Below are 22,847 nucleotides of genomic sequence, written 5' to 3'. Positions count from 1 at the left end.
GTGCGGTAGGTATAGAGCTAAGGCTCTAAAAAATCAAAATAGGGCCCACCATCAAATAGTGTCAAGAAATGTGGTATTAATATTGAAAATCTTTGTGATTGCTTTAAAATATATTTTAATCTCTAATTATAAAATTTAAAGCATCAAAAACAGGATAGATCAAACAAATCTATGAAAACTTGAAAATTGACGGTCCAAAAATGTGTTACAAGATGCTCTATTTCCAAAACTTGAAATCTATTTTTTTCTCATATTGATGTCGAGATGATCAATTTGAAGATATTTGGACATCAAAACTACTTCTAATGAAATTTTTTAGGTATGCCCTAATTTGATTGTTTAGAGCCTCGGCTCTATATAAACTTTTTCCAATAAAAATAGTTGCCAGATAGATTGTTAACAGTTTCAAAAAAAAAAAAACCTCGCCCGATATCATAAGCAACAAACCTAGGAAATGTACAATGTACAGATTTTCAATTGAAACTGGAGTTCACATCACAGAACTCCAGAGAAAGGCAAATCAGGAAAGAACACCCATTTTCTCCTTACTTTTCAATTGATCAGTACAGGCCAAATCATTCCTAAACCTTCACATTAACAAACCCACAGTAATGACTACAGAAAGAAATCCACAAGAAAAAAACATTATAACGCAACCATAATCAAAGACTGCAAGGATGAGAGAAAGAGAGATTCAGAGGGTGTACAAACTCTAATCAGAGACTGCAAAATATGATAGATTGAGAGAAGAGCTTTCAGAGGGCGTTTAAGGATTTTGGCACTTGGGCCATGGAATCAGGTGGAAAGCAAGAACAGGTAAGTGTAGAAGGGGTTCTTCTTTAATGGTAAAGTGGTCTTTGAGAGAGAGAGAACTTGGATTCCTCATTTATGCAAAGATAAGTTTTTGAACTAACAGAAATGAAACATAAGTTTGCACTACTTACAGAAATGAGACACCAATCCATTGCACACGCACAATCCACCCAAGCTTCCTATACCACACCTACTATCTCAGAGCTCGAGCTTCCACTATTAATGAATGCCCCTCTAAACCTGATGCTCTTCAATCCATTGCTCTACATATACTCAACTCATCTCTCCAATATATCATGGTACAGAATATCTATGGGTGAATGTGAAAAAAAGTTGAGAATTATGGTTTTGATAAAAGCTGGATGGTGGGGGCACCATAAAAAAATGATAGGAGCACTTCAACAATATCTAAGTTGATGGAAGGCTCTTTCTCTCTATCCTCTCTCTCTACAATGTCGAAGTTGATGAAAGGATCTCTCTCTCTCTCTCTCTCTCTCTCTCTCACTCGCTGTGTGTGTGTGCGTGCATTTACGTATGTTATTGAGCAAGGTTCCAATATATATCGCACTATGTTGGGCAGCTAATTCATTATGCTCCAAAATTTCACTGCAATTGGGCAATGATTTTCATATTGACGACTAAAACACCTTATGAGCACATCCCCCTAGTTTCTAAGACATGATCATGTTTCTCACTGTGAACAAGACCTTTCAGCCAGCCTGTGCCACAAGCTTATGCAGCAAAGTAAGGGGAGGTTGAATATACCATAAACCAGTGATGCCCGGTTGATTTTTCCAATTGAAGACTACTGAATATTTCAATATTTTCTTCCCTTTATAATTTGTTGGTGCACCAGAGCCCTATAAATGATGACCAAATTCCTCTTTATCCAAGCATTACAATTCAAAAAAATAGACATAAAATTAAACAAAATAGTAACAGATATTCATCTCATCTGAAACCATACATAATAATAGAAGATGATACATCACTACAAAATTACATTTTATACATGTGAAGGTCAAAATTGGAGAATTTCAGAAGCGAAGAAGAAACAAAAAAGAAAAAAAATTGCCAACAGAAATATCTATTTGTCCTCATCATGGATTCTAATCCTCATGTCAAAAACCTCACCTCATTTGAGTATGAAAAGCCATAACCCAAAGAGTTGAGACAAGAAGCTCCTTCACATCTGAGCTCCAGGACAGAAACCCTCTCTCATGTATCTTTCCTTTACATCATCTGCAAGAAAAAAGGGGAAAACCACAAAAATATTCTGAATGAAAACATTTTCAAAAAATTGATATATAATGATTATTAATTTACCGGTCTTTGTTAACTGTAAATTATCATCACAATTTGCTCAAGTGGTATTTAGTCTGGTCGAAAGTTAAAGCCCCAAAGTAGGAAATTCACAAGACCCAAGCAGCATCCAAATTAGCAATAGCTATCCATTCAAAATGAACAGGAAAAGCAACATGCTAAACAATGTTTCAAACAAAAAAAAACAGTGTGCAGTGGCAAGGTTGATAATTAAAGGAGGAAGGAAATGAAATTCTACCGGTAAGCCCAACATTATCAGTTGCTCCAAAAAACAGTACAGTATCTCCAAAATGCTCAAAAAATACGTATTTCTAAAAGTTCATTTCTTACCATTGTTGGAAACAATCAAATTTAGAAAAGCTGAGCAACTTATCCAAAACAATAGTATCCTTAGAAGAACCAATCATTTAAAACCCTTTTTCAAACTAGAAGCCCAAGATTCCTACGTACCAGTCAAATCACTTAAAATTTATGAGAAAAGTCCTATTTTATTATCAAAATTAAAAAATAGTCATGTATATTTTATATTTTATGCTCAAGTCCCAATTTTGAGAGTGTGCATTGTATTTAAATTTTCTTTTCTTTTCTATACATCGGATTGAGTTGAAACTTGGGCAGTTGACAGTTCTCACCATCTCACATTTATTAAAAAAATACCAAAAAATATTTTAAATATTCTAAGAAGGATGACGACCTTAAACTTTCCCTTAAACCCTCTGATGACCAAGTAAGGACCTTAAACTTTCCATTAACCTGTCCCATGCCCAGGTAAAAGGGCTGGGTTGTGTTAGGTAGACAGCCAATTTAAAAATTTGCCAAAACTTATCATGAATCCTAAACCTACAATATCTTGACGATGATGACCAAAAAATATTGTTTACAAAAAAGATCAAAACAACACTAAAATTTTGAATTTTTCAGGGATGATTTGGTCATTGTTATTAAACTCAATTCATCATCATCATAGCCTTTTCCCAACTATTTGGGGTCATTTATTAAACTCAATTATGTTGTTAATCTTTTCCAAGTACGTTGTGTTGAGAAGTATGGATACCCAAATAAAGGTTTAATAAAATATATTTAAATTTTTAAAATAAAAGGTATTTTTGTGTTAATTTCCCTTTTAGGAATAACAAGGTATCAAATTTTTTGTTTTTGTTTTTTTTTTGGAAGTTAGAAGATATCAAGTTATTGGCATAATAACCATAAAAACCACTGATTTCGCTTAACATAGACCAACAGACAAATTTAAATGGTGCTCACCCATCCACATTCAACTCCCTTTTATTCTGTGATGTGTAGTGCAGGCACATGCATTTAAAAAATGGCAGACGAAGCAAAATCACACAGCAAAGCTCCTAGGAACTGGCATGCCATCCACTGAGTTGTTTACATAGTTATCAAAAGTGGCCGCATAACACATTATGCGGCTGCATCGAAGTGGATGCACCCTTTGGCACAATGCATATGCAGGAAGAATCCCATGCAGCCATGCCCACAGAGCTGGCCCGAACATGGGGATGTGGGTGCTTTAGGAAGATCATCAACCTCTGCAGAGCGTAAACAAAATTAGGATTTGGATGGATGTTTGGGTTGGGGAAGCGTAGTTTTGGATTGGGGTCACAGCTTTAGCTAATCAATTCCAGCAACTCTTTTTCCTTAGCAACCATGAAGGATGGACTGATCGCAAGGTCTAAAAGCAGCTGGGGGAATGATCACAAGAAAAACTTTTAATTCTCCTCATGACTATGGTTAAAGAAATATACATGTGTACACAGGGTGACAATCTAAGGATCAAGGCAGCAAGTCCCTTGGGTGGGTTCATTGTAAAATCTTTATATGGTGTAAGCAAGTCAGACATCAGCCACTAAATTGTCAAGCAAAGCATGAGAAGTCCTTCTCCCCCAAGTGTTGAGGGATTTGGTTGGCTAGTTATCTGTGATCATAGTTGTCAGGTGCGGGTGCGTTCTTGGGAGCGGAAGCTGGCTCGGGTCCACAGAACCGTGAATTGTTGGAAGCTCCTTGTGACTGGAATCGTCGTCCGTATTATCCTATATCAAGGGAGCACGATCCTTGTCACAGGGAAGTGCGATTCCATGAGGAAAGAATCGCAATAGTATGTTTTAAGGGATCGACAATGATGCATGGATTCACAGTACCATTGGGCACAAACCTGAACCAGTGTTTATGAATCAGTGCCGAATAGAGAAAACATCATATGCACTGCATCATACACTTGAGAACTGTGGTTCAAACCTGCTAGGAACAAGGATCACAATATAGGGATCGCAGGATCGAGGTCCGAAGCGGGTTCGTGACCTTTCCTACAAGGTTCCAGCAACTATGTCTGTGATAAGGTGGTCAGCATTGATCAACTTCAGCACCAGGTTCATTGATTTGAACAGATGTATCCCTTGCAACAAAGATGCTAAATCTCTACAGCATCTATTCCTCTTCTGAGTTTACTCAAAAAGTACCGATTTCATAGCCTTGTTAAATGTCCATGGGTTTCGCCTGATTCAAATGAAAACCTATTCCAGTACTTGTTCACATTACCTCTCCCTCGCCATGGAAAAGTGCTGTGGCATATTAGGAATTGTAGTTAAGAATGTAATAGACATGTATTTCAGACCCAGTATCCTCCTTGCAATCCTTGATAAAAAAGATAAAAACTAACACCATCAATAGGGGATGTGTTTAGATTCTCTTACAAATTGGCTGGTAACAAAGATTGAAGCTCCAAGTGCCACCTGCAAGCCTCCCATATGGGTTCTACAATTTTATGGAAATTCACTTCGAACCCCTGACCCCTCTGGTTTTGGGGTTGCCTTTCGAGACAACAATGTACAATTACTCAATCATATTCCAGACCAGCAGGTATCTTCAATGCAACAAAGTAGAAGCCCTAGATCTTCTAAAGGAGTTTGATTATACAATAGAGTTTGGGCCTCTCTACACGTTAAGGGTAATTCTGATGACATGATTCAATATGCCTCTAGAAAACCCATGGCCCTTTTGGTTATGGACAAGTTAAGTAGGCATCTATAGGATAAGGTACCTTGGTGTATGTTGTTTACATATGACATAGCTTTGATTGACGATACAAGAGACGGCATCAACACAGAGTTAGCACATTGGATGAATGTAGAATCTAAAGGTTTTAAAATTAGCCAGACTAACATAAAATGCAAGTTCAGTAATAATAGGAGTAGAAACGAGGAATTAGTTAAGATTGATCGCAAAAAAGTTCCTAAAAGATATTATTTTCGATATATTCAATCGATCATCCATGAGAATGGAGCAATTGAGGAAGATATCGGGTAGAGAAATAAAGTTGGGCGGGCCAAGTGAAGATGTCCTTCTAGAATCTTATGTGATTGTTATATACCAATGAAACTAAAGGGAAAAGTTCTATAGGATGCCTGTAAAAGTAATCATTTATGGAACAGAATGTTGGGCAGTCAAAAAACAACATAATAGAATATGTGTAGTTGAGATGTAAGGATGTTGAGATGGATGAGTAGTAAGACAATAAATGATAGAAATCGAAATAAGTACATCCAAGGGAACTTAAGGGTGGCCCCAACAGGCGATAGGATGAGGAAAAGTAACTCAACGATGTGTCCGAAAGTACTTCCCCGATGATCCCTCCTCCTGACTTCTGATCTCGGTGACAGTCAACGCATATGAACCTCTCACCCTTGATGCTTTGGCCCTTGGCCTAACTAGCGGGACGTAGTTGATGAGCTATGGTTTGTGGTCTAACCATGTGCAACGTCGACCTAGAACAGTACATCGGTTAGGAGGAGCGATTTGGTTCAAGTGGAAGGCTCTAAAATGACAAAGGAGAAGGCCCAAAAGGATATAGATGAAAGTAGATGATGATTTATGGCCTAACTGAGGGTATAGCCCTTAAGAGCGGATTGCTGAAACAGGAATCCTATATTTGAGGAAGATGATGATGATGATGATGATGTCATATATTTGCGAAGATCTTTGATAGCTTAGAAGGGGTACCAAGTTCGTTCACACATATGGCAGGAATCCAACCAGGATTCCCTTGTCTGATTCCCTTTGCACAAGAGGTTACCAAGTTCATTCACAAACATGCAGAGGGAATCAACCCGGTGGCAAATTCCTTACATAAGAGGGAACATTCAGAATATCAGTTTTTATCTAATCAGAGACCTTATAATCTTATACCAGTGTCTCAAAAACCGCCAAGACGCCCCTAGGCAGCCAGAGGGGATTAGGTCACCCCAGTGCCTATGCGGGCGCCTAGGGATCTGGGCAGCCTAGGTTCAAAAAGGGGCAAGGGATGTCCAGGATCATGTTTTAGGTCCAAATTTTGTATAAAATAAAAGCATGAATAAAAAATGCATATAACCCAAAAAAAACACCAAAACTGCCACATGCAATGGGTATTCTTGTACCCAGGCAAAATCAAGAATCACATGAAAGAAATTAAAGTAGAAAATATAGGAAAGGTCACACACAAAACCTAAAAGTGTACCAGGGCTAAACTGTTTTAATTGACTGAATGGTGCCCAGAGAATGTCAAGGCAGGCCTCACCTCCTTCTCTTTCTGCCCTTTCCAAGCTGCCCAGACTTGAAAGCGTGCTCTTGTTCTTGGAGGAAAGCCATAGCCTTTCCATATTTCTCGGCTCTCTCCTCTTCCTCTAAAGCCTTCTCCTTTGCCTTCACTTCAAACAAGAAGTAATTGTCTTTACGGAGCTCACGGGCTGCCCCTTTGGTCTCCCTCTTCATCTGTCGCTCCAGTTTCCTTCTCTCGGCTCGCTCGCGATCTGGGTCATAATCCCTGCCTTTCACAAAGCTGCAGAACAAAAGAACCAGTTTTTTATGAAGAAAAAGCAAAAGAGCCGAATTTTGATTAAAAGAAGAGAGCAGGTTTTATTAAAAATTAATAGGTGGGTTTTGAATAGAAATAAATAGTTTGGTTATGATTCAATCAATAGCTAAGTACCCTAAAGTTAGCAAGAAACAAAATAAAATTTGTAAGGTCCTGTAAAAAAGGAGTAACAAGCACAACTATAAGTACAGACATTAAATGGCTGAAAATTTTGTCATACTGAAAAGGTACTTCTGTGAGATAAATGCTATGCTGTATTTTGATAGAAAAGTCACAACATAACTGCAGGTAATTTCGAAAATAATCAAATCCTGCTTGCAAAGTCATAGTATATTAGATATATTGTCATTCTGTAGAAGAAATTTTTCTGTGAAACTAGGGAAGCAGCAAAACAAAATCTTCAGATGTCAACATTTCTTCAAATGTAAATAGGAAAGGGTAGGCATAATTCATTCCCATGCTAGCCACGTGGAGCATCACATTGCCAGCCATTCCTTTTCCCACATGATGCATAAGTTTCAGTATTCATATAAAGACTACAGGGTGTCTCCTATTACTCAGAAAGGTAAAAGCTCAAAAAATAGTACATACTTCTCTTCAAACTTTGGGTTAAATTCCTTAATTGGCACTGGCTTCTGCTTTCTCATTTGCAGTGGTTGACGTAGCTTCTGATGTTCAATGGATTTCTCCTCTATCCGCTGAATAATTTCCTGCATGCTGCTTACCACCAAATCTGGCATATACCCTTGTTTAATCAGGTCATGTAACAGAGCTGATACCGACGAAAATATTTCAGGGAAAGAGATAAGGCCTTCATAAGTATTTATGAAGCCTCGCAAAGTTTCGGTCACAGATACAAGTATACCAGCCCTGCAGCACCAAAGCCATGGCCAGAGCAATAAGGAAACATAGAAAATACTCAAAAAAATGTCATTTCATAAATGATAAACTAAAAGACGATTGTAACACGAAAATGCATCAACTGGCTAACCTGTAACCATCAGAGCTGAAGAAGGGCGCATTAGCAGGCATATCTATTAGCCTAAATAGGTTCAAAGGCTGTAAATCACAAACATGATCAGAGAGACGAAGCCAAGGCTGCAGCATGAGTTCCATTGCACAGGTACCCTAGAAAAAAAGAAATAACATGGCATTCACTAGTTAATTATATATGCAACTTCATTTGCACAAACCGACCCTGTAACTTATGAACTTACTTCTAGCCAGGAATGCTGTTTCAACTTTTCCTTGTCATCAGCAGCTGACATTAGCAGTGCACGTAGAAAAGTGATGGCCTCAGGAAAAAACTTGTGTGATTGTTTGGCCACCTGAAGCAACAAATTAGCATATGGAGTGCCAAGCATTAGAAAAGCTTGTCATGACACCAACATTCTCAGAGGGTGACTACAGCACCTGAATTAGGGCAGTTATTTTACACTCCATAATATGGTATCCATAATTCTAGTTACAAGAAAAGGATAGGAAACAGCAGTAGTTATATATGTTAATGGCACATCCACGTGTGAGATTTAGTTCTCTAATAAGCATTCAACCCCATGCCATGCACAAGCATACAAATGTGCAAAGATGTTCAGCTATTCGTAAAATAGCTAAGATTAAAACTATCTAGTAAGTTTTCAAAAAAGAAGTAAATGCTTAAACTTCAGTTGTATTTATTGAAGTATTAATGTTGTCCATAAGTGTAAAAGATTATTTTTGAAATTAAATATTTAAACTTCAACAATATTTATTAAAATATTACTACATGTCTAACTTGACATTTTTTTGGTTATTAATACCATAAAAAAGATATCTTTCTTTATGGAACTAAGGCTTTCATTTAAGGATGTTTTAGGAACAAAATCTGACACATAGCCAATCCTCCAGACCTGCATCTAGTATACAGCTTAGATAGAATATCTATCATCACATTGACGACAAAGAAACAGTTCAAGGCATTTTAGTCTAACGCTCAGGCAAAAATGTTGAGATATATCATGGAGTTTTCTCTTTGAAATATGGCACAGAAAAATCCTATTAGAAAGCACTAGTTTCTTCATTATTATGATCTATTGAATCTATTGATCAACTTATTGTTTCAGAAAGTATGATATAGTGCTCCACTTAATGCTTCAAAATGAGCTCACAAGTGAATAAAGCATTTATTAATGTTGATTTTAACTCTATTTGGGGGAAGAAGTCAAAATTAAGTATCACATATCCATTCAACGGGCCCCAGACTTTATTAAAAAGTATCAACTCCAGAGCATAATGATTAGTTAAAGAACAAACCATCCCTAGTTGATCCAAATCCATCAGTTCCAGCTTTAGGTGTTACATATGCATCCATTGTTTGCAGCTTATAAGAACTTTTTAGTCATTCTTCTCCATGCCCTTGTAATCCATTAATGGGGTACTACAACCTTATATACTTTCTCAAGGGGCTTTTAAGGACATTCTACTTGTTCTGTTGCATTCTCTTGTGATCCATTATAGAGTACCACAGCCTTCTATAATTTCTCAAGCAAGGGACAGCAAGGTACAAGAGATTCTACTTAAGTAAGGAAAGCAACATTCATTCTGTGTAACATTATAAAACTTTCCCAAAGGTCAAAATCTTTATATGAATGCATATTACCCAACTGATTTTGAAACTGTAACAGAAATCCCTTGGAGGTATAGTACTTTCACTGCAAACTATGCCCAACCATTAGAATCCAGGATTTCATTTTCTCGGGCAAATAGGTTCAATGGAATAAGCCAGCGGCTCTTTCCATAGACTAAAAAGACAATGCTACTCCACATTACAAGAAACAATAAAAACAAACAAAGACCAAAAACAAAGGGTTCAGAGACTGCATTGACAGATTGTTCACCAGCAACAAGTACACCATTTGACATGAAGATGACAAAAAAAGTATAAGCAAGAAAACCAAGAACACATCACCAGTCTGTGTTCACCGATCAAAGCCAACAAAAAAAAAGTCATATGATATGACAAACTTACAGCTAGTATCATAGAGCATAAGAAGGTCCCGACAACGATATCTTGGCTTGATGTTACAGGACAGCGCATAAGATACTCGCTCATCAACAAGCATGCTGGTGTCATGACAACATGGGAAAAGTCGGAGCATGGATAGATCATGGACCATAGCCGCAACAGACACAGCGTCTTGAAAGATGGCCAACTATGTTTGCCTACAAGGAGGATTGGGTCTTTCAGCATAGAGAAGCAAAAGGAAAATTTAAAATTAAGAAGACAAGAAATCTCTACATAAGTCACTTTCAGAAAAATCTATAAACTCCAATTTTTGCAAAGAAAAGTTAATAATGAGGAAGACATTGACAGGACCTGTATGCTTGAGATCATCACAGAGCTGGTTTTGCATTTTTACAAGTCGTTGCTGAGCACAGATAGCTGCAAAATATGGTGTCTCTGAGTTCATTTCCATCAAAGGTCCGACCAGCAAATTGATTTTCTTGAAATTCAATGGTTTACTATTTGCAAGGACAGCAAAATATTGCAGTAGCAGACCATAAAATATCTGCATAGGACAATAACATTTCAAATATTGGGCAATCCCAAACACAGAATTCATTCTTATTGGTTTCATTGACAGAAAGAACTCTTCACCATAATTATGAGAAACCATCTGGCAGAGTATGGGCTATAATCGAATGGTCTATGGAAAACCACAGTCTTTGGAACATCACAATCCCTCTTAATGGCACTGATGGAGAAAACGAATCCACCATTGAGGTCATGCCATGCAATGATGGGTCCCATTCTAACAATCGCTGTCCATCATGTCAAGGGAGTATGATAACCCCATGGACTGCAATTTTACCTTAGTCCTATTGGTTATAATATACTTTACCAAAAAAATTCAGCAAATTAAAAGGCCATACCTGCATCTTTTTGCGATTTTCTGCAGCTAAGGTGATTGCATTGCATGCTCGAATGCGACGAATGGCCTCAATTACTTCATCGTCTGGTCTATTCTCCAATAAAGAACTCAATTCTTTGAGACTACTTGGAGCATCAATAACAAAAGGAAGATCCCCACCAGAACCCAAATTAGAATTTTTCTTCTCAGCATTTAGTCTTTGGATTTTAATATGAGTTTCATTTTTCTCTTCTTGGAAACCTTCTTCCCCAGGTGTTTCTTCTCCTTCCTTGTCACTGTGAAGATTGTCATCATCACTTTGCTCCCAGTCCTTCACAGATTGAGTGTTCCCCAAATCACTATCATCCTGGTCACTTTCGGATTCAGATACAGATGACTCATCTTCGCTTTCGCTCTCATCATGTTCTTTCCCTTCAAGAATCTCATCAACCCAGCCTCTTTTGGGAGTTTCCTCTTCATATTCAAAGGAATCCCCAAGGTCATCACCTGAAATAGATTTCAACTTCCTTGAAGATGATGTATCAAATTCTTCATCACCACTATCATCTTCAATGTCAGAGTCTCCAGTCGGAAGCATCCTTTTCTTTCGCGCCTCCTGGAGAAGTTTTAAACGTTCAAAAGTTAAAACGCCTGCTTTAATGACTCGTAATCCCAATGGTGGATGTTAGTGGAAAGAGAGTACAACCAATCATTAGCACATGTAATGCTCTGGTGAGTCACACTCTCTACATCACCCTCCATCATTTCAACAGATCGCATTGACCCAATAGACTGGGAATCAGGCTTGGGCTAGAGTGTTAGCACTTGACCTTAGCAACACTGCATCTCAAGTTCGATTCCCACCACCGAACAACACCCAAAAAAAAAAAAGTAAAACAAAAGACCCAATAGACTATGGTTTTCGCATAGGCCACAGGATTATAGTACACTGCTCCTTATGAGAATTCAGGTCTATAACGGCCGTAACCCAGTGGTGGTCCCACCTGTGCAGGGTCCCAAGAGGGGTGAGATGGAGACAGTCCTAAACCTTGGCTTTTTATGCACAAAGTGGCCGCTCTCAGGACTCAAACCCCGCTGTTGCGCTGACTACCTGAGCATTGTACTGGCACACCAAGTGACGGCCCCTCAGGTCTATATTTTACCTAGGGAAAATATCCTATTATCCCCTATTTTTAACTTCTATATCTCATTAGACCCAAGAATTGAAAATATTACTTGTAAACAAAAGGACTCCATCTTTTCTATCTTCCAACCCCCTAAACCCTTTTCACCAAGTATTATTGACCTCAACAACTTATGAAATGACTCTATCTCTCTCTCTCTAAAACTCTATCTCTCTCACATCATCGTCTCTCTCTCAAAACTCCATCTCCCTATAAAACCCAAAGTCCATCTCTCTCTCACATCATCATCTCTCTCTCCCTAAAACTCAAACTCCATCTCTCTCTCTAAAATTTCATCTCTCTCTAAAATCCAAACTCCATCTCTCTCTCTCCCTAAAACTCCATCTCTCTCTCACACATAAGAAGGTGTGCTCGTGCTCATGTTCGAGCTCAAGCTAAACCCCTTGGTTGGTAAACTCACCGAGAAGCAAAGAGAGAGAGATGGAGTTTTAGAGAGAGAGATGGAGTTTTAGAGGGAGAGAGATGGAGTTTGAATAGGGTGTCATTTCAGTATTTGTTTGGGTCAAAAATTTATGGTCAAAGGTGTCCAAAAGGTTGTAAGATAGAAAAGATAGAGACCTTTTGCTTATAAGTAATATTTTCAATTCTTGGGTCTCATGAGATATGAAAGTTAGGGGATAAGGAGATATTTTCCCTTTTACCTAAAGCACATTAATTATCAAAATTAAGACTAGGAAAAGACACTAGATTCTCTAAGGAAAAAAAAACATAAATATACCTCCAGGGATATCAGGCATTGTCTCTCTTCTTCAGCTATCTCTTCAGGAGTTTTGGTCCTATCAGACGGTCGAGCACGCATATCCAATGCCATCGATTTAACAAGCTTGTCATATGGATCAACTTCATCCTGACACCAGAAAATACACGATGTCCTGAATGCTTCTAATCATTTATTTGGATTCTAAGGATAAATGTCGTACATATGATGAGTATTAGATCCCAAATGTCAGTTGCTTAATAGTGAGATTTTGAAAAACCAATCAACAAGATTATATATAAGAAGATTATCCCATTGCATAAGAGGCCTCATTCACTGCACACATGCAATGAAAATTTTAGTGGGGCAACTTAAGATCTTAAGCATGCACAAACCAAACATATTTTCAGATTTGTTAGGTGGCAATGTAAATTCAATTCTTTTCTATTTTTCTTGCGGATGCAAAATTCAATTCTTTTCTAGAAACTGCATTGACAAAGCCAAAAAATGAATAAAGATCAGTTGCAAAACCACTAAGCATTTCCCGGAGGAAAGTAAGTGATGGATACAATGAAAAGCATACAGTTCCTCAAGTAGAGAACAGGATAGAACATTGTCTCCTTGAACAGACAGAAAAATATCCTGTCAACAGAAATGATGTATAACAAAAAACATTTATCACAGCAACTCTCAATCAGAAAGGGCATAGCTAGAAATAGAAAAATAGCCAGGTCTATATTCTACAAAGGAGGTTACGAAGAAAAGTATCTGGTTGCAGTAAACAATTCTTTTACTTTTAAAAAAAAAACGGGTTTCCTAAGTTTCCTAAGTTATAGACTTAGGATCAGAAAATATCAGCTAAAAGCATGAAGTTCAAGAGATGTAAAGCAAATCAATCCAAAGACCACATATTAGGAGTTTGTGCAAATCAATGGAAATGATTAGTTTTTCCATTGATTCATGCAACCCAAGGAACAGAAAAACAAATTTGGCAAATCCATCAGCCAGATTCTTGGCTTCACAAATCTCATGACCAATATGAAAGCCTTTAACTACTCAAAAAAGAGTTCAGATAATTCATTACAATCTTCCAAACAGAAATCTGCAAGCCTTACTTGAGACATAACAATAATGAAGGAACCACCATCCAAAATATGGCAATGAAACTCAACCAATGATATCCAACTAACAATGCCACACGATTAGTCATAAATGTAAAAATCACCGACACATTTGTTGCGTTACCTCCTTGGGAACTTCGGCAGCACAGGAAGACAACTTTTCCTTTCCTAATTCTCTCGAGCTACTCTTATTCAGAATGGCCTTCAAGGCTTGCATCTTCGTTGGTTGAAGTAAAGAAAGAAACCCATCTGATTGTGCCAAGGAAGTAAAGTCTGTATTTAATTTATCCATCAGATTCTCATCATCTTCTTTCTGCTGCGCTTTCTCAGCCTAAAATGATGAACACTATTCCATTAGCAAAACTCAGTCCTTTACTATAGGAATTCATAATTGCGCACTGGTTTTGTAAACAACGTATATGTTTGCATTGTATACTAAAAAAGACCCCTTGTTGAGAAAAGAAGATGATGGAAAGCTCCTCTGAGGAAAAAAATAAAAATAAAAGCAAGCATTTGAATTACAAATAGAGAATTATCAATGCAAACGAGAGAGAGAGAGAGAGAGAGAGAGAGAGAGAAGGTGGATTTGGTGCAGGAAAAAACAAGCATTCAAAATAACCAGCCCAAATGTTATGTGATATGAACATCATTGATTTAACCCTCTAACTGCCAAAGAAGACACCAAAAAAAATTTAAAAATACAATTAAAATTAAATAAAGCTTCAAATAAAACAGTATCTGCAAATTGATTGCAACGTCAAGATTCCCTGATCTGTAATTGATTATTTCATTGACCAGTAAACCCCTGAATGGCAAGCCATTGCCTCAGGACCTTCCTGTGGCACCTTCAAATGGCATCACATCAGGACATTCAGTTTTATCCCCTATATATGTTCATGCATACATACATACATACATACATACATACATAATACATCATGTGTGTGTGTATAAAGCCCTGAATAGCAAGCCATTGCCTCAGAACATTACTAACGCACCTTCGAATGGATCACATTAGGCTATTCAGTTTGAAGGCACACACACAAGTGCGCCCGGACACACACAGATGCACAGGCGTGCGCACTGGGATTACTCAATCTGATCTCAAGGCAAACAGACATTTTAACTCAACCCCCAAACAAATAAACTTCAAATATTGGCCAATTCATTATGCAACAGTTTGAAGGGACACCAAGATGCCTCATCATGTATCATGTGTTACCTTGTAAAATTTACTCTTTGAGATTATCTCCTCCATGACTTCCTTTCTGGTTTTCTGCCTCTGCATGATGAATCCAATGCACAAAGTCAGATGATCTGACAATTCTTTTCTGTATCACGTTGAAAATGAACAGAATGACTGCAAACGGAGATAAGTTAAACCACCAACTGAAACATACTGAAAATATTTTTTAACTTGTTAACATCTCATGAGAGCAATTCACAACTGCTGCCAATAATAATACAATCAGGTCCATGGAAGTAATCTGAGGATGGTAACACCAAAAAAAACAAAAGGAACAAATTTGAGATTTCCCCACCAGAAGAAAAGAAAAAACATACCATTGAATTCCTACAGAATACACTGTACATAAACTTCGAGTCAAGGATTATCCAAAAAGAAAAAAGAAAGCAAACAACAAGGGATTTGCTGAAGGACAGAATAAGGTCTTGGAATGGGGAGACAACAAAAGGATAATTTTATGATATCATTTACTGTCAAAGATCTTGGCTATCAGAAGCTCCTAATACATACGATTTTTAGACCAATCCAAAAAAGCACCTACAAAGCACTGATTACAAAAAGGGAGCACAGCCGCTATTAGAAGATTCCAGTAAGTAAGTTCCAAATGCACAATACATAAAACAACAAGCATAAAATCAAAATGAATAAAATTGAAAATGGATGCTTCGCTAAACAAAATGAATAAGAAAATAACTGAAGCATCAGCACTGCACATTAAAAAGAAAAAGAGCAATCAAAGAAGTAAAGAAATAAAGCATTGGTGTGAGGCTTTATCTTTGGAAATGTCAATCACTAATAAAAGTACATCGAATAAAAACCAAACATCGATTAATAACAAATAAGGAACAGAAACACCTATTAACACATAAAAGGTGTTCTTTCTTGGTGGTGATAACACATAAAAAGGTTTGGGAATCTATAAACAATGAGTAAGGAAAAATAAAAAGACTTGGCCACTTGAGGAAGGTATAAACGATCTTACATTTTCATCTTCCGGCAGGGAACTCATTTCCAAAGGGGTGCGTTCATTATTCTGATGAATGCTAATGTTTGCATCTTCTGTAGCAAAAACACAAGATCAAAGAATATAGGAAGTCATAGATTCCAAAAACCGGTCCACAAGCTTGTAGCTAACCATACTTGGATTTTTAAAAATAGGATATAGAGTGTTTTAGAAGTTACAGCATGTTTTCAATTGGTTTTTTATGGATATATCAACAACTAGCTCCATTCATATCCTCTAGCACTAGCACATTGCCAGGCCCTCCTCAAGATATGAGGGAAAAAGATATAAAGGGCACTGCTAATGTGGGCTCATAATCCACATTCAGATAAGTGATGCTCTATAAGCAGGGAGGCCCAAGAACTACTAAAAACTACACTCTAAGCCCCATCAAGAGGAATTCATTCCCATTACAGTCAAGCCACAACACCAGTTGGAACTAGGAAAACATTTCATAAGACCCCAAACTGTCAAAGGAATGCCAACCACACCTGAGCAGCTTCCTAGAAGAGTTAATGTCAAAATTCAGTTTCTTGAAGACATTGGAAAGGGAAACACAAGGAGCAACAGGGAAACACAAGAAGCAACAGTTTCAATAGGCAGCCTCTCTATAAAAAATCAATGGCCAGTTGTAGTCCATATCCTGCACCCTAGGACCACAAAGATCCTCCTTCACTGAGGCCCATGAAACACTGCACCTTGAATCCTAGTAGCAATGATCTCGAGGCTTACGTGGACTCCCTTGGTCAGGGGACTCCAAGTGCCCCACAAGATTAGAAGGAACCAAAGAGGCCAAACCTAAACCCCTTTCAATGGTGGAAAGGGTGTGACAGATGAAAGTACTAATACCAACAAAAGAAGCATCAACCAGCCAACGCAAGAGAAATTTAAAAAGAAAACCCAGTGTCTCTACCAGTGGAAAAGCTCCTTTCAAGTCAAGAAACTCACCCGAGTCAACTCAAACTGTCAAATGGGTGAATTGTATAAATAAAAAAACTCAGGGTAAGTAGAACTTTTGCTTATGTAATTTTATTCCTTAATTTGACAAACCCATTGCCTCTTCCAGTGCGGTAACATTGTGGAATGTCCTAGACAAGGAGCTGTGTTTCACACAAGTTCTATGAGTTTTTCCAAGTTAACTGTTTGACTCACTTGCCCAAAAAAAAAAAACAAAATGTTAACTGTTGATCTAGGCGAGTGGAATTGATTTTGCCATTGATCAACTTGGCCACCAAGTTCGAGCTTTTGAACAACAGTCTAAAGACTCTCTAGTCTCTACACACATAATCATCACAGATCCTCTTTTTATCTCTCTCATTTTTTTCTTTGGAGGGGGCTAAGCAGTAACTATCACTGATCCTCAAGAATGGGAAGCTAAAAGTCCACATGAAGAAACAGCTTAATCATGCAGAGCTTTAAAACATTTGCTGGATAATTATAAAGCATACCTCCAGTTGCATCCTCATCACCATCCTCTGAAATTTGATCCTCAAAATCATCGTGTGTTGACAAAGCCCCAGTAGGGGGAATTGCCAAATCATCAACTTCTCCATCAGATAGGTTATATCTGCTCTTCCGTTTCAATTGTGTCTAGGATAAACATGAGAAGTAGAACAGATCAGCAGCAATTAAACATAAGAGAGTTCAATTGGTCAATTTGGAGCACGAGATATATGTGCTCTCCCACTATAATTGTATCTAGCAGACAACATGAGAAAGAAAACATATCAAGATAGCTACAACTTACAACAGTTTTATCAATTGAATTACACCACAAAGGGAAAGTAATTATTAACTGTACAGCTAAGATTCTAATGTCCAGTTTATATCAATCCTTTAGGTGTATTCGTTTTAGTACAATTGTAGAATACAAGCAAAAGAAATTCCTTTTCAGCAGCTATTCTTGTTTAGCCACTATTTGCTGCGTTTTCACAAAAGCAGGGTTCAAAAAGCACAAGAACAAGCGTGGGTGGAAGATTTGCAGCACTAGCATATCAAAAACAGTAGAACTATCATTTAACGGTCCATCCAAACTGGGCCTAATTAGACATTGCGTAAGAATTTTAGATATAAAATCATAAAAGACATCATATATAAAAACATGTACGTTGAGACATTTTAACCACCAAATATTACACCATCCAAAAGCCAGAAATATTTTAGATATCCAGACATAGATGACCTAAAGAATATTGAATATATTACCAAATAAGATATTCCCCAGCTAGGGCTATCAAAATGTATTCTAAGAAAACAAGCTTGGTTTTATGCTAAGGAGGTCAATAATTTAGGCTATTTTCCTACTTAAGCAATTCATTGAGAAGTTTAAGGAGAAGAGAAAAGACCTCCACATGATCTTTATTGATTTAGAGAAAGTATAAAATAGAATACTTAGAGAACTAATTTGGTGGGTATTAAAAACAAAGGAGTTTCTAGAGGATATATTGAAATAGTGAGAGACATATATGAGAGAGTGCTAACTAGTGTGAGGACAACTAGTGGAGAGACAAGTGAGTTTTTAGCGATAGTAGGCCTAAATCAAGGGTCAGCATTGAGCCCATATCCATTTGTTTATGTTATGGAGGAGTTAACTAGACACCTACAGGTTAAGGTACAATATGTGTGTTATTTGCAGATGACATAGCTTTGATTGATGAGACAAGAGACAACGTCATTGCGGAGTTAGAACTTTAGAAAGATGCTTTAGAATCTAAAATTTTAAAATTAACTGGATTAAAACAAAATATATGGAACGCAAGTTAGTAATAATAGAAATAGAAACAAGGAATTTATTAAGATTGATAGCCAAGAAATACCTAAAAGGTATTATTTTTTATATCGTGGGTCAATAATCCATGAGAGTGAATCAATGGAAGAAGATGTCGCACATAGAATTGAGTTGGGTGGACGAAATGGAGATGTGCATCCGAACTCTTGTGTGATCATCACATATCAATGAAACTGAATAGGAAGTTCTATAGGATGGCTGTAAGACCAACCATTTTTCATGGGATGAAATGTTAGGCAGTCGAGAAATAACATATCTATAGAGTGAGTGAAGTTCAGATGGGGACGTTGACATGGATAAGTAGCAAGACAAAACATGATAGAATTCGGAATAAATACATCCAAGGGAGCTTGGGGGTAGCTCTAATATAAGATAAAATGAAGAAAAGTAGACTTGGGTGGTCTGGCCATGTGTAGCATTGACCTGGAAGAGCACCGGTTAAGATGAGTGATGTGGTTCAAGTGGAAGGCTCTAAAAGAGCACAGGAAAGGCCCAAAAGGACATGGATGGAAGTAGTGAAAAGAGATATGTTGACTTATGGTCTGATTGAGGGTATGGTCCTTCATAGAGCAAGATGGCAGAATAAGATTCGTGTAGTCGACCCCAATTAGTTGGGATAAGGCTCAGATGATAATGACAATGCTGATGATGAATGTATCAATGAAACAAAAACCAGAAGGAGAGAACTCAGAACCACATAATTATTAAAGGATTATCTTCATCCACTTGAAACAATCCATGCTCTTCATGTAGTGTCAACAACAACATCTCAGACTTCAAACCTGCAGTCACTTATATACTTTATGAACGAAAATAGGGGGCCACAATGCATCATTTCTACAATCTATATGCATAATTAGCTATTGTGTATGTTTTTATTCCTTTCTAATGACAGAAATTTAGACCAACTAGAATGAAAAATAATAATAAAGAAAATGCTTCAACTTATCACCTGTCGCTCACGCTGAAAACGTAAGATGGCTTTGTCAAACTCTCCAAGATTTTCATCACGTTCCCCAATACGCTTATCCAAAAAAATAGACGACTTGCCACTTTGCTTATACTCCTTTAGCAGAGTTTTCTTGCGCTGTTCAATTACAAGTCCAACATGAGGTTTAAACTAAGAAAGCATATAGGTCGTTTTCCTCTGGTAGACAACTCTTTGAAAGTCCCATATACCAAGGACTAGTCAGAGCAAACATTCGATAGCTAATGTTTGATAAAAATAATGAGGAATAAATGGACACAAACAAAAATTGTGAATCCTAAGAACTTAATGAAGGAAAGCATATTCAAATACTGCCATATGGAAAACCATACTCCTTTAGGTCATCACCATCCAAAGAAATGATGTATAATGATAGAAAGGAAGTGGGATCCAACATTGGTATCACGTACATGCAAAATCGCGCTCTCTCTCCATCATTTCATTGGACATTGATGATATGTAGGACCATGATTTACAATTATCATTTACATTGTACATACTTCCTATTTAAAGAACAAAAAGGCTGTTATACGAGGGCTATGCAACAAATTTAGCATAAACCACGAAAAATGAGGAGTATAGATAATACATTTATACCAATGTTCACTCACGTCTCGCCTCGGAATCGGCCCTGGCCTGAGGCAAGTAGCTCAGCCAAGTCTGAGTAGACTCGGCTTAGTAGACTACAGGGCCCAAAGGGCCCCAAAAATAAAAAAATAAAAATATCAAAAGAAGATAAAAATAACATAAAAATTGTAAAAGTGAGAAAAAACCAAAGGCAAAATAAAAAGTCCGAAAAAGCTTAAAAACCCACAAATCATTGTAAGCATATAGAATTTTCATACATTGATTCCACATTTTTACATATTTTTACTATTCTTTTTAAAAAAATTAAGTAGCCCAAGTTGGGCCCGAATACTTGGCTCGGCAAGGAGCTGAGTACAAGTATCTAAAAGCCGAGTCTGAGTGGACTCAGCCAAGTTCTCAATCATTGATTCATATACATAAGGTCAATCATTCAAAAACCCAAACAGAAGCAAATACCCAACTTCGATTGTAAAGGTAGTGTCTTTGAAGCAGTAAATTCTGATAATAAGGACTAAATGAAGAATAAAGCACAGACATAGGTCTTCAACAATGTAAGGAGTAAGTTCTTTGCTTTTTTGATAGATATAAGATAAGTAATTTCCATGAAATAAAATGAATGTCTAATCTGAATCTGAATAGGAAGAAAAACCAATGCGTTATTTAGAACAAAACTTTATGCTGTAATTAATTAATTAGCAGTAAATAATGAAGCAACATATTTTCTTTCAAAATCCAGTTTATGCAATCACACACAGATATATATATATATATATATATATATATATATATATATATATATATATATATATATATATATATATATATATATATATATATATATATATATATATATAGATAGAGAGAGAGAGAGAGAGAAAAAAAACGAGTAAATATCAACTTTGATGAGAATAGAGAAAAAGTGTAATACCCACTTAACTAAAATTTCATTAAAAAAAAAAGAAAAGAAAAGAAACAAAGTAGTAATAATAACAAAGCACAAAATTAATATGTGATCAGAAAACATAAATGAAGGAATTCAACACTTCAAACACAGCAACTGAACGCGTGACCCAATTAATAGATAGAGGAACGAAACCCTAATCAAAAGGCAGCAGCACAGGAGACGAAAAAATGTGAACTTCTATCAATAAGCTTGCCTTTTCAATAGCAATAGACCGAGCCTGGCCAATTCTGCGTTCTTCTCCCTTCCTTTTCTTTCCAAGTATATTGAACTTGCTTCGAGTCCACAAAGACTCAAAGGGACTCACTTTTACAGAAGCTTGCTGCTTCATAGCTGCAGCTTGTCGAGCAGAGAGAATATGTTTCCTACTATTCGTCTTCTTTGTCTTACTGTTATCAATGCTGCTGGTTTTGGTCAAGATATTATTCTTCCCCATCGCAGCTTCTTTGGAGAAAAACAGATAGAAATTAGGGCTTCAAAGAAAAAGCAATGAGGCACTCTGAAAAATTAGGGCTCTGCATGGAAACTAAGGAGGGCTCGGGCCTTCGCCGAGAGGAACCAGATTAGGGTTTTGGCCGAGTCAGAGAGAGAGAGTTTTCCATTTTAGTCGTGTGCGTGGTGCACATAAACTTTCAAACTTGAACAATTCCTATGAGGCGCGCCCCCAAAAGCTTTGTTATAACAATTTTGATGTCTAAACTTCATAGGATAGCTAAAAAAATCTGTTTTTATATCCGATTATAAAATTTTGAACTTCAAAAATACTTCAAATATCTATAAATACATAAAAATTTTGAAATAAAAAAAAATGGTCTAAACTATTTTTAAAACTTGAAATATTAACCTTTTTTATATTGATGGTCGAAACAACCTTTTTTTTATAGATTTTTATATAAACATGTTCATTTGATGAGCTTGTATGTCGTGCCACATATATTTACTCACTCATGCAAAATGGAGCACTTTAATTTGACTTTGAAGAGAAAGTTACACATATCTTTGTAAATTCCTGGTATTTATAGGTGCAGTTTGCACAGATCCTATGCTCTAAACAATCAAACTAGAGCCTACTTTCAAATAGTATCGAGAAATGTAGTTTCAATACTGGAAATCTTTTTTGATAGCTTTAAAATATATTTTCATCTTTATCTATAAGGTTTAAAGCTTCAAAAATAGTGTAAATCGAGAGATATACAAAAACTTGAAAATCTTTAAAATTGACGGTCCAAAAATACGTTACAAAATCTACTACTTCCAAACCTTGAAATCCAATTTTTTTTCATATCGTACATCTTGATGTCGAGATGATCAATTTTAAGATAATTAGGCATCAAAACAACCTCTTCTGGCGAAA

General features: G+C 36.8%; 1 protein-coding gene across 5 annotated transcripts; it reads right to left on the bottom strand.

Moving 5' to 3' along the window:
- Positions 1-1,764: 1,764 nt before the first annotated feature.
- On the bottom strand, positions 1,765-22,235 carry LOC18446163 (nucleolar-like protein). Of its 5 annotated transcripts, none has more exons than XR_016042681.1 (15): positions 21,690-22,235; positions 19,909-20,043; positions 17,617-17,758; positions 16,148-16,224; positions 15,142-15,201; positions 14,044-14,250; positions 12,820-12,948; positions 10,919-11,512; positions 10,362-10,554; positions 10,014-10,207; positions 8,224-8,334; positions 7,998-8,134; positions 7,598-7,876; positions 6,650-6,970; positions 1,765-2,055 (listed from the first exon to the last, which is right to left on the bottom strand). XR_016042681.1 is itself a non-coding variant. In XM_088849640.1 (15 exons), exons 1-15 carry the CDS (start codon positions 21,927-21,929, stop codon positions 2,052-2,054), a joined length of 2,763 nt encoding a protein of 920 aa, XP_088705766.1. In that variant the 5' UTR covers positions 21,930-22,235; the 3' UTR covers positions 1,765-2,051. The 5 variants fall into 5 exon arrangements, 3 of the variants coding, with proteins under 3 accessions (XP_088705766.1, XP_088705767.1, XP_088705768.1); XR_016042682.1 differs by having other exon boundaries at positions 16,148-16,221; positions 21,690-22,196; XM_088849640.1 differs by having other exon boundaries at positions 6,710-6,970.
- Between the last annotated feature and the right edge of the window lie 612 nt (positions 22,236-22,847).

This window comes from Amborella trichopoda, chromosome 10 (genome assembly GCF_054954075.1).
Source record: "Amborella trichopoda isolate Santa Cruz 75 chromosome 10, AtrichopodaSantaCruz75HAP2 v2.0, whole genome shotgun sequence".
Taxonomy (NCBI): Eukaryota; Viridiplantae; Streptophyta; class Magnoliopsida; order Amborellales; family Amborellaceae; genus Amborella; species Amborella trichopoda.
Note: the sequence above shows the minus strand (reverse complement) of the source record. Positions and strands in the feature narration are given on the sequence as shown.